At 36.9% G+C, this 13,301-nt stretch overlaps 1 protein-coding gene across 1 annotated transcript in view; it reads left to right on the top strand.

Moving 5' to 3' along the window:
- The window catches only part of mmm (missing minor mitochondria), a 375,927-nt gene that overhangs the window by 24,067 nt on the left and 338,559 nt on the right, over positions 1-13,301 (top strand). Inside the window, exon 3 of the mRNA XM_090411202.1 lies at positions 8,014-8,138. Coding sequence (XP_090267328.1) covers positions 8,014-8,138 — 125 coding nt within the window. The remainder of the gene's footprint in view (positions 1-8,013; positions 8,139-13,301) is intronic.

Genomic DNA, 13,301 nt, shown 5'->3' with positions numbered 1-13,301 from the left:
ACTTAACCCAGTTATCCACAACCCACCACCCCCTCCCCTTCACAAAAAAGATTACTCTAAATCCATCACTATTCCCTACATCAGAGGCACCTCAGAAAAAATCAATAAAATCTTAAAAAAACATGACTTGACCACCTGTTACAGACCACATAGAAAACTGGCATCCCTTATCCGCTCCACCAAAGACCAACCACTTCCCCTAGACCTACCTGGTGTATACCAGGTCCCTTGCAGCTGTAAACTGTCCTACTTTGGCCAAACAGGCAGGACAGCAAATATCAGAATCTCAGAACACAAGGATTACATCCGATTTCACCAGTACAGCCACTCTGGGCTTGCAGACCATGCTCTGGATACTCGCCACAGAATAAGATGGAAGAAAGCCACAGTAATACACCGCAGCAAGTTCAAGTATGAAAGACTATTCGTGGAATCAGTCTCGGCCCTTAGGAACATGCCAAACCTCAACAAATTTGGATGCATGAAACTGCCCCAAATTTGGGAAACTTTTATCAAAAGAACTTCAGCCCAAAGGCCAAGAACTACCAATATAGCCCGCCAGGGGGCACCATCAGGACTTTAGGAAAACGCTAGCGTCCTAGCCTCAGTCTCATTTGTTGTATTAGTACTTGTGTGCACGTGTCTTTTTAGTAAGTTCCCAAGAAGATGGCAACGTGACGTTCGCCGAAATATCGGAAAGTGTATATTAAAGTTTATTTAATCTATATTTCTAGTATACGCTGTCAATTCCTTAAATATTAGTTATTATTATCAGCAAGTTGTGCTTGGGGGGGGGGATGTGAATGGGAGATCTCAGTTCAGTGTTGCAAAGTGTAAGTTTTAAAATATGGGAATTAGAGATGGGATGCAAAGTATGTAGTTGGTCGGGATCTAGTAATGATAGTGAGGCACCTAAAATTTAGATGTCAAATTGTGGAGAACATTATGACAGATTATAGTAATTATGCAGAGGACATCAATATGTAGTATAAAGGAGGTTATGGTTTCCCTATATAACACCATGATGAGACTTGATGATTACTGTGTGCAGACTTGGTCACCTGGTTTTCAAAAGGATGATGAAATATTAGAAAAAGGTCCAGAGATAATTTAGTAAGGTAGTTTCTAGTCTCTGGAATGTTGTGTATGAAGAAAGATTGAGGAAATACAACTTTCAGAGACTAGTGGATAAGAGGACCAGTGGGAGTTGTGATTGATTCACATAAGTTGGGTTGGGGTTTTTAATTAGATTAATGTGAAATAAAGTTTTCATGTAATGGAAGGAAATAGTGGAAAAAAACAAGAAGTCATCTCTGTAAGCTATATAAAGAAGATATGAGGAGTTTTTTTTCCCCCCCTGTGGAGAGTGATGGGTGATTGGGATGCATTGTCTGAGAGTTTGGTAAGTATTGAGACAGTGAATGACTTTAGGACAGTTTGAATGAGCTTTGCATGTTTCTGTGGGGACCTTTTATTGATGAATCTTTCTTTTGACTTTTTATTATTATTATTATTATTATTGGACACCACCAGGGAGTCCAAAGACTCATCGAGGAAGGAACCTGCTCTATAACTCTGTCTCTGCCACTCAATCCACCAACTGACCACAACTACACCAACGCCATCTACTGCTGACCACCACCACTAGTATTTTCAAAGACAATCACAAATATCCATGCCCACGGCAGGATTTGAACCCACAACCTTTTGGCTGGAGAGCGTATACGCTAACCACTTGGTCAGCCAGGCTGACTTCATGAGGTCTTGCGATGATGATAATAATAATAATAACCTTCTGTGTGGAATTCTGTCCACTGCCATGGTAAAATATAACAGAATCATTTATGTTATTCCCCTTATCCAATTTTGCTGTCATTCTGTTGTGAGTTGATTGGTTCAAAACCTCTCTCTTTAATGTTATCTACCCCTTGGATGCACTTTCTCACTAGCCTTTCTAATACCATAACTTCTAATCCAGAGATACAGACTAGTCTATAATTGGCTGTATCAGCTCTAGCTCTGCCCTTCTATAATGGAATTGTCTTGCTCTTCTTCCATTCATTAGGAACTGTATTTATGACTCAAGTTAAACACCCATGTTAGAGACATAGCTAATACTCTAGAACAGTGTTTCCCAATCTTTTTGATGTTGCGGATTCCCTGTAGCAAAGGTTAATTCACCACGGCCCCCATAAAATCCAAAATGGAAATTTTTTATATTTTACATGTAATTTATTGCTTCATCATAAAGATGAAGTAATAAATTACAATTTTACAACACTAAATGTGTTATTTATGACAATGCAATACTGTTATAAATGGAGATATTCGGAAGAATATGAAGATATCAATTAAGCCTAATATGAATTTAACACTCACCTAATGTGATGGCTGGTGCTGTTTTTCAGACGTCAACTTTTGCATGTCAGGATCAAAACTGGATAATTTCAGACGTTAACTCTGTTCCTGTATTTGTTTTTCATATATACAAGATGAAAAAATGTTGTCTCGCACAGATATGTAGTGGTAAATGGTAACAGATATCTTACAGCCCTTTTGGAAATTTCAGGATAAACAGACTTAGCTTGGAACCAAAACTCCAGTAAGGGTAACGAAGGAAACAGCATTTTGAACATTGAATCACAGCACAGCTCGATAAGTTGTTCTCCTTTGACAGAAGGAAGTTCGTATTCTGAGTCTAGAAAGAGAGTTTTCATCCAGTCGCTTTTTTCACGATAAAGCAGAAAATACAGACGTAGTTGAGGCAGCAATGACCTCATATGTTCAATCATACTTCAGTTCAGCAACATCAGTAGAAAGGGATTGTTCACTGAAATCAATGAAATCACTCAGCGTGTGAAAGGAATCATATTTTCCTTTCTCAATATGGTTGTACCACAAATTTATCTTCTTGATTGTTGCCTCTATCTTGTCTTGCACAGAAAACACGGTGACAGATCTACCTTGAAGGCTCGAGTTAAGAGTAGTCAAGATGTTAAATGTCCACCAAGTAAGCAAGAGATGAGAGCCATGTGAAATCATTTAAATAGTGTGTTAACTCAAATTTGGAGTTTATGAGGAACAACCTTACTTCATCACGAAGCTCAAAACAACCGCGTCAAAACATTACCCCTGGACAGCCATCGGATTTCTGAGTGCAATAATAAGTGTTCATTACAAAGTGCAGAAAATAACTGGCTGTTAAGAGGATGGGCTTTAATAAAATTGACAATTTTTACTGCCTCATCTAGAACGGTTTTCATTTTGGAGGGCATACGGCATGTAGCTAGTACTTTGCAGTGTATACAACAATGTGTCCATTTCACAAGAGGCGCGACTTTCTGGATACGTGCAACCAAACCTTTATGTATTCCTGACATTGCCTGAGCACCATCTGTGCTGATACCTACACATTTTTCCCATTGAAGTTTATTTGTAGTTATGAAGTCATTGACAACTTTGAAAAGGACTTCAGCAGTTGTATGAAGAGGTAATGATTCTTAGAACAAAAAGTCTTCACAAACTTTATTTTTGTGTTCATATCACACAAAAGCTAGCAAATTAGCATTATTTGAAATATCGTGGTTCATCCAACTGCAACGCAAAATATTCACTATGACATAACTGTTCTAGCAAAATAACTTTCACATTTTGAGCCATCTCGTCAATTCTTCTTTTCACAGTATTGTCAGATAACAATATTAGAGACACCTTGTACATGTTTTTCACTAAACAAGTTCTTTGTTATTGCTTTTCTCACAGGCAAAATTAAATCTTCCCCAATTGTATGGGGTTGTCCATTTCTAGGCGATCATAAGGTCGACTTCGAAAAAGAGACAAGAACAGCCTTATAATTTTTTGTTCTACACGCAATGTCCTTAACTAAATTCTGTGAATCACAAAGTTGCAGTTTTTTATTTTGAAAATATTCTATTGGCTTATTAACTGATTTGTTATGTTTTGTTTCAAGGTGGCATCTCAACTTCAACGGTTTTATAGATTCATTCGATAACACTTCGCAACAAAGAACACACTGTGGTCTGTCTTCGCCGTCTTTATTCAGAAATGGAAAATCTCATTTGCAAATAGGATGGACAATATTTGCATGATTTTTTGAGGGAAGGAACTTTATCTGCACTAGTACTATTTTCAACAACACTTGATCCACTCGGATTATTGTCTGTCTTGCGTTTCAACGATCCACACTTTAACTACCGATCCATATCTAAATAAGATTGTGAACAAATTGAAAATCAGAAGTTTCGTTGTAAACTCAATTATTTGACCAAAAGCAGAAAAACTGAATATTAAACCGAGAAAAACACACTTGTATAATATTATAAAATTTATGATATTATAAAATGTATTTATAATATTATAATATTATAAATCTCAAACCTTGGACTCACCGAACTTTATATATTTACTATATTCGGCATGAAACTCTTTGAGTTTTTTATTCAGCTATGAAACAATATGGGATGTAACATCCCTTAACTTAAATAAGTTTATGTCACCAAATTGAAGCCTTTGGCTCTTCATATAATTAATAATTATAAATTATAATTTATTAAAATTAAATTAAATTACAAAGGGTTGGTTATTCACCTCTGCTTTACAAGGGGAAGAAGTAATGGTACCAACATTTGTGTTAAATTTTACTTAAACCATGGGCCTCAAGAGCCAGAGATATGCATTGCAAATATCCCAGGTGTGAGCAACATGATAAGATAAAGTTTAATGAAAATAAACTATCCTGTGGACCCCCTTTGAATTACTCGCGGACGCCCGGGGGTCCCCGGACCACAGGTTGGGAAACTGCTTTCGCACATTTCTTTTATGCTTGCTGAAATCTTACCCAGATAAACTGCTGTATTTGCATCAAACTCTTGCAATGTTTTTAATATCCATACCTCCTCTACCTCTACCTTTTCATCAGGATCCATCTTAGCTTCCAGAGAACTAACTGGCCTGTAATGCATGTATACCTTACCAAAGTGATTACTCAGTGTCATATCTATTTCTGGTGCATTCAGCTGCCTTCTGTCTGTATTTACTCGGGCTGTTGTACCATGATCATTCTTCTTTTCACTCAGCACATAATGAAAAAGTTATCTTGGATTGCTTTTAACCCATTCTGCTAACTTCTTTCATATTCTTATTTCATATTCCTCACCATGGTTGTCACTCATCACCTGGACTTGTGCTTTGTAATGCTTGTAAGAGTGCTTATCACATTTTACATGAAATAGACCATAATATATTATCTAGCTCATTCTTTATAGTTTTATTCATCCATTCACATCACATCCCTGCAATTAATTCACCTTAAAGAATGTAGTCAGTTATGGCTTTCTTCAAATGCCCCTTGACCACTTCCCATGCATTACTAATTCCTCTGCCATATAGTTTCTCATACCATGACACAGCCTCAAGCTGCCTTCACAGTTTATCATAATCACCTTCTATAAAATAGTATAGTAGGTAATAAAGGGTGGTAGAATGGAAGTGTCAAATTATAGGACAGTTTGTATTTCTTCTGTGTTGTTATGACTTTGGAGAAATTAGTGAGCGATCACGTACAGCTTTGAACAGTTGAGGATAAAGTTGTCAGTGAGGATCACATGGATGGATTTGCTAAGGAGTGCTCTTGTTTCTGTAATTTGCTTGCCTTTTATTATTATTATTAACATCTGAACTCAATGGAGTCAGAGACTCATCGTGGTAGGTACACACAATCTCACACAGTGCTTACTAACCGTGCCTTAAACTGATTCAATGTATCTACATTTACAACACACTCAAGCAATGCATTTCACTCACTAACCACTCTCCATGCAGAGAACCTGCTCCTCACTCCTCTGCTCACAAGCTCCATATACAATTTCTTGCGATGGTCTCTTGTTCTACTGCCCCCTCTCCCATTCTATGAAAAATCTCCTCTATATCAATCTGATAACAACCTCTGACTAGCTTACATATCTCAACCATATCCCCCCCCCTCCCATAAGGATATGTGCTTTGCATTATGGGATACTAAGGCAAGCGATGTGAAGTCATTAGCTGCTATATACAAGTTGCCCCAGTCCTGATTACATTTCAGATGCAAACTTTGTTTGCTTACACTTGGATAAAGGATTAAGCCAAGTATATCATTTTTGGTATCTTTAATTTATACAATCTCCCTTTAGCAAACCCATGCTGATACCACATAGAATACTGCTGTTATCAACCCATTTCTATATTGTAATATAGTCTTGTCATCAATCTCTCTAGTACCTTCACCATAATTCCAGATATACAGATTGGCTTATAATTTGTAGCCACAGTCTTATCACCACCTTTATGCAGTGGAACAATTTTTCCTTCTTTCTACTCCCTTCGAACCTGTGCTGCTGTTGTAAGACCTATTAAACAGGCATTCCAAAGATACTTCCAGCTCCCTTTTATAATAAAGTAAGAAGATCGGTTGATGAGGGAAAGGCATATACTGCCATTTTGATATTTAAGTTATAGTATATAACTTAAATATACTATAACTAATTAAAAAATAATTAATTTTGGGATACACTGAGGGGTGGCTGCATACTCTATTGGTGGGACTACTATAGATATGAAGTGGAGGGGGCAAGGGATTTTAGAGTGATGTTGAACTGGATGGGAGACTGCCTCTGGCAGATACCAGAGATTTATATAGGAGATCAAGGAAGCAGAGGTACCATAGGGCTCATTACCAGGACCTTTACTGTTTAACCTTTATATCAATGACACTGTCAGTGGATTGCAGGTGGATATTCATTTGTTTTCAGATGATGTGATGCTTGGAAGAATTATTAGTAATAGTGATGATGTGGTGGTCCTTCAGAAGGATTTAAGTAAACTGGACAGAATGGCAAATGAATGGGGATGTCAGCTTAATGCTACTAAATATAGTCTTGAAATTTGGGATACACTGAGGGATGGCTGCATACTCTATTGGTGGGACTACTATAGATATGAAGTGGAAGGGGCAAGGGATTTTCGAGTGATGATCAATAGAAATTTGAAGTTCTGGGGCCATATGAAGGTGGAGAAGGTAACCCAGAAGATTCCTACAATACTGAGAAGGACATTGACCATCAGAGATAGAAGATTGGTGATTCCATTGTATAAAAATCCTGATCAGACCTCATCTGAATTACTATTCTCAAATCTGGTTGCCTGGACTTTCTTCTTTTTCTTTCTTAATCATTCCTCTTTTACCTTTTGCGGTGTCAAGGTTTTTTAACAACAGCAACTGTAATGAGGATAAGGTGGTTAGTCCTATACCTCCGGGTGTGTCCGTAGATGCATATGTTCACAGGACCAGTTTGCACTAGGACTTTATGAGGTTAAATTAACATTAGAGAGAGTTGAAGAGGCAGGTAACAAAAAATGATGTGGACGGTAATGTTAGTTATGAGGATAGACTGAGGGCACACGGACTGCAGAGTTTGATGGATAGAGGCCATAAAGGTGATATGATTGAGATATTTAAACTGTTGAGAGGTAGATATAGGATTGACATTGTGGAGATCTTTCATATATATAGCCATTCTTGAAAGCTTTGATAGTCTTTGTGCTGTCTAGCATGGACTTCCTACCATAACTCTTGTAACTCCAAGGAGAGCATGAATAATAACAATGATAATAGTAATGTATATTACTACTCTCTATTACAATAGTGTTCTTATACTGAAATGAATAAAACTACAATATAAATTAACACAAATATTTAAATTAAAAAAATATTTTAAAATTATAAATTACATATAATGAATTTATAACATATCTATTATAAAAATGAGTCATAAATTATGGAATTGCATAGAAAAACTATAATTTTGTGCTGACATCTGCTTACATGCCGTCTTCCTGGTAACATCCTTATTATTATTTTTCATAACCAGAATTATACTGAAGTTATATTGTATTTAATTTTATAATAATTTAACAAGTAACTGATTAGATAACTTTCTTTAAATTTTAATTTAGGTATAATAGCTGTATCATGTGGAGAGAGATATACTTTTGAAGAACGTATTAATAATTTATCTAATCTTGTTCTTCAGCCTACTTTGATTCTGATATGGAGTTTTATAGATTCTCTTGTTCCACAGGTAGTTTTTACTGTTTTCAGTATTAACATGAAATATATTGATTTAATTTTTTCTTTATTTTCATGATCATCATCAAATCCTTGATGTACCTCAAGGAATGTACAGGATATTATGACAGTATTACATAATTAAGTTGATTATTATTATTTTCTTATTAACAATTTTCATTCAAAATAATCTATTGTTTGTCATGACTAACAATATTGTTAGAGCTTACATTTTATTCTTCTATAGTGCTGCTTATAGCATCAATCCACCTAGATCTTAGTCCTCTAGGCTTTTTTCCTGCTGTTCTAGCATCAAACAACTGTTTTGCTAATCTCAGTTATGCCTTCTTTTTCACTCTGTTTAATTGATTACTACCTTAGATTAGCCTTGAACTAACAATATCAAGTTCTTTTCTTGTATCTTAATTTTTAATATGATGCTGCCATTGATGCTATATATGTTCATTTAGCCAGTTTTTCTCAAAAATCATATCTGTTCTCAAGTGTTTGATCAACTGCTTATTTCTGACCCAATCCACAATGTAAAATTGGTTTAACACTATTTTGTATATTTCCAGTTTAGGGACTTGGCTAATTTCTCTCTTATTCCACATCAGTCCTGACAAGAGAATAATCAAAGTTGATGTAGCTCTACACCATATCAACTTTGCTTATTCTCTTGTCTATTTCCAAATTTAATTTGTTGTCATCACTCAGAATTGTGCTTAATAACTGAAATATTTTACTTGGTCTATAGGTTGTTCATTGAGAATGCTGTTGACTTTCTAGCATCCTTCCTGTTTTCATTTTGGTTAAAGAATAAATTAAGAGTTGTATTGGATTTATTGAAGAGTATAACATCGTCTGCATAAAGTAAAGAACTTATTTGAATATTTCTGATTTTGATGTCAGGTTTAATGCTGCATTCTTTCATACTGTGATCTATAAGTGATGAATAACAGCAGCGATAAGGATGCACTCTTGTCTTATACTTTAATTTGCATAAAACCATATTCCTGTGCCTCCTTGTTCTAGCTGCTGACTTACAGCTTAACCACAAGTTTTATATGCTTTGCATAATTTCTCCTTTACGCTATCACTCCCCAAAAATTTAACTGGGGATGGTTTTTTCAGAATGATTTTTTGATGCCCATCACTTACACAATCATGTACAATCTACATGTATGTAGATGTAGATTGCTGAATTTAATGGATTTGTAATAACAGTAAAAATATCTGCTATCAGTTAAGCAATAGGCCAGGACTTTTTTCTATATATGCACATGATTAAACTTGAATAGCAATAGTCATACAGACTGCTCACCCTTTTTTTAGACATCATCACTGCTCATCTGGGGTATGCTATCACCCCATGACATTTCTTCTCCCCCCTCCACTATAGGTAACTGAAATTGTTATTGTGTTTAGATAGCCCAAGCTATTAACAGAGTTTACCTACTACGATATTTCGAAAGGAGAAAAGGGAAGGGAAAATAAAAAATAAAATACAATATTATGTAATTTTAAATTTTTACTGATATTTTCCAGGTGTCATACTTTCTAACGAAAACATAAAAAAAAAAGAATATATCCTAATTTTTCTTGTGCAAATGTGTTGTTAGGTTTCAGTTAAAATGTACATGCAGAAAAAAATAACTTACAATACAAATGACAGCCTTATTTACATAAAACAAACAATGAGTGTCAAAAATTAATGTTTGCCTTAGTAATATATTATACAAAAATAAAACATTTTTTTACCAAGTGATTTGTAGTTGGTAAATCTAATAAAAGTTTAAAAAAAGACTAAAATGCATCCATCAAAATCAGTTTATAAACCATGTAGAATTATTATTATTATTATTGTTATTATTATTATTCAGGCCTCCATGGAGTCAAAAGACTCATCGTGGGAGGTCCTTCTTAAGAACATAAAGTCTGTCAAGACTCGTCAAGGGGAGGTTCCCCCCTAAGAAACACAAAGTCTATCATACCACTCCTTAAACTCATTGACCGTTCTCTCCCTCATCACTCTATCGGGCAATGCATTCCACGGCTCAACCACCCTCCATGCAAAGAAACCACTCCTCACCCTCTTGCTCACAGTTTCCTTTCGTAACTTCCAGGGATGGCCTCTTGTCATCACTCCTTCTCGCTGTTCAACCAAGTGAAAGAACTCCCCAGTGTCAACCCTGTTACCACCTCTCAACAGTTTAAAAGTCTCAATCATATCACCTCTCCTTCTATAGGCCAAACTCTGCAGTCCACATTCCCTCAGCTGATTCTCATAACTATCCTTGTACAGTCCTGAGACCATCTTTGTCATCCGTCTTTGTATCTTTTCCACAGTTAATTTATTCCCTTCAAATCCTGGGGACCAAATCTGAGAACAATAATCCAAGTGTGGTCTGATCAGAGACTTATACAACGGAATGATAACCCTCTTATATCTGCAGGTCAGTGTCCTTCTCATAATTGCAGCAATCCTCTGTGTTACCTTCACTACCTTTGCAATATGTCCCCTAAACTTCAGGTTTCTATCAATTATCAACCCCAGATCTCTCGTCTCCCCAACTTCCTCCAGTATAACTCCTACCATAGAGTATGCAGCATCCCATCGATGTTTCCCAAACCTCAAGACCTTACATTTTGCTGCATTAAACTGAGACCCCCATTCATTTGCCCATCTATCTAGCTTATTCAAATCCTCTTGCAGGGCTACCAACATCTGCACTATTACTAATAATCCTTCCCAGCTTCGCATCATCTGCAAACAACTGAATATCCCCTTGCAGTCCACTGGCAATGTCATTGATATAAAGGTTAAACAATATAGGTCTTAGTACTGAGCCCTGTGGGACTCCACTTGTAACCTTCTGTCTCCTTGAAACTGCTCCACCATACACAACTCTCTGATACCTATCAGACAGCCAATCCTGAATCCAGTTGACCAATCTGACATCCAGACCCATGTGTTGCAACTTAAATATCAGCTTATCATGTGGCACCCTGTGTCAAATGCCTTCGCTAAGTCTAAGAAACTTGCAGTATATGCCTTTCCTTCATCTAATGTTCTTGTAACTTTATTATAAAAGGCTAGCATATCCGCATCTGCCCAGACTGGTCTATAATTAGACACTTCCAGTCTGTTACCACCCTTATGCAATGGCACTATCTTACCTTCCTTCCATTCCCTGGGCACCTTTGCTGAAGCCAGACTTTCATTGAAAAGCCAGGTTAAAGGCACTGTCAGTTCCCTAGCACATTCTCTCAAAACTCGTGGTGAAATACCATCCAGGCCCACAGCTTTACTGACATCCAGAGTTCTCAGTATCTGAAACACACGCTCCTCCTGTACCTCTAAACCTTGAACCTGCCCTATCCCTCTAGCATTAAACTGACTCCTCCAGGATGAAATAATCCAATAAAGTGGTCATTGAACAATTCCACTATGTCCTCTGCATCAGTCACTCTATTCCCATTTTTATCCCACAATATCATTCTTCCACAGTCATTTCTCCTCCTACTGGCCACATAGCTAAAAAATTCCCTAGGATTTTCTTTGGATCTTTGGGTCAATTTCTTTCTAGCACATTCATCACAAATGTCTTTCCTTGATCCACACACACAAAAATATCACATACTGAACAACGGACTTTGGTTTTCCAATCCTTGGCTTGTGGACAGATCTGACATCTAGCTTGCTTCTTCACTTTTGGTTCTGGAGGTCCCTCAGCCTCAGCAAGACCAGCATTGGTGTCTTCATCACCTTGGATGTTCAGAACTTTATGATATTTGTAAGTTCTCTAGACAGTGGCTGAGCCAGTCTCCTTTTCATGTGTGGTGTCGTAAGATTCAAGCTCAAGTTCTTCAAGTATTGGCACCTAATAATCTTTTTCTTAGTTGCTGACTGGAGAATTATCTGCGAGTCGAGTTGATTCCTGCTTGATTCAGCATCCAATAAAAATAGCGCAGAGGCCATCCTCTGGTTTTGCGGCTTGTTGTGTAGTTGTGGGCCATCTGGTCAAAACTGTCAACACTACCTTTTGTGTTGTTATAAAAAAGTATAACTTCTGGTTTCTTACTTCATCAACTTTCTTGTCACTGTGCATTGTTGATAGCATGAGCGCAGACCCCCTTCTTTGAACAAAATGATACTAATGTCTTTTCTCGGTCAAAAGCAAACTGCAAAGACTGCACTTGTTTCTTCTTATTAGAATGAAATGACTCAGGAATTTCTGGTTTGTTCTTCCTGAGTGTACCTACTATGGTAAGGTCATGATCTTTGAGCATAATTTCTGCTAGAGAAATAGAAGTAAACCAGTTATCCATGTGGATTGCTTTAGATAGAACTTTTACGTAGTACATAGGGAGCGACAATGGATTTGGTCCACGATTCTCTTTCCCAATATATGGGATAGCTGTGAGCATGCAGAATGTTCTAGAATCACACATACAAACTATTTTCATTCTGTATTTGTCAGGTTTACTGGGAACGTAGACATGGAAAGGACAAGTTCACCTAAAAGACAACAGCTGTTCGTCAATAGTACGGTATTCGTGAGGAGTGTATGATGCAGTGCAGTGACAAGTGAATTTCTCCCATAGAGCTCTTATAGGTGCAAATTTATCCTTGCGGTCCCTAAGATCTTTGTCATCGAAACGAAGACAGTTTATCAAAAATCGGAATTGCACTTCGCTCAAAATGGCATGATAAATTGATGCATCAAAAGGAGACCACATTTCTTTTGTATTTAGATGGCTGTCTTTTTGTTGACCGGAAATGTACAAAAGTGAGAAGGCGTTCTGGTTGCTGGTGGTGGATAAGAAGACCACTAATAGCCATTCTTACCTTTTATTACAGGACCAGAATTGTGAACAATGTCATCTTCATCTTCTGAAGCACTTTGTTCAGATGCATACTCGGGATCACACTCAACATGGTCTTCTTCGTCATGTTCATTATTGTCACTATCGTATTCAATTTCATAATCTGGAGGGAGGGTTTCATTCAAATCCATATTAATGAAATCTTCAAAAAGTTCATCACAAATTTCACACACACTAATGCTCACCAGGGTATGCTATCACCCCAACAGTCTTACAGAATGACATGTACTTCATGAACTACACTTGCTCATTGACTGATGTGGAGAACGATTGTTGATTAGAATAT

Source organism: Typopeltis vanoorti, chromosome 21 (assembly GCF_054136105.1).
Source record: "Typopeltis vanoorti isolate ZY-2024b chromosome 21, IOZ_Tvanoo_1.0, whole genome shotgun sequence".
Lineage (NCBI taxonomy): Eukaryota > Metazoa > Arthropoda > Arachnida > Uropygi > Thelyphonidae > Typopeltis > Typopeltis vanoorti.
Note: the sequence above shows the minus strand (reverse complement) of the source record. Positions and strands in the feature narration are given on the sequence as shown.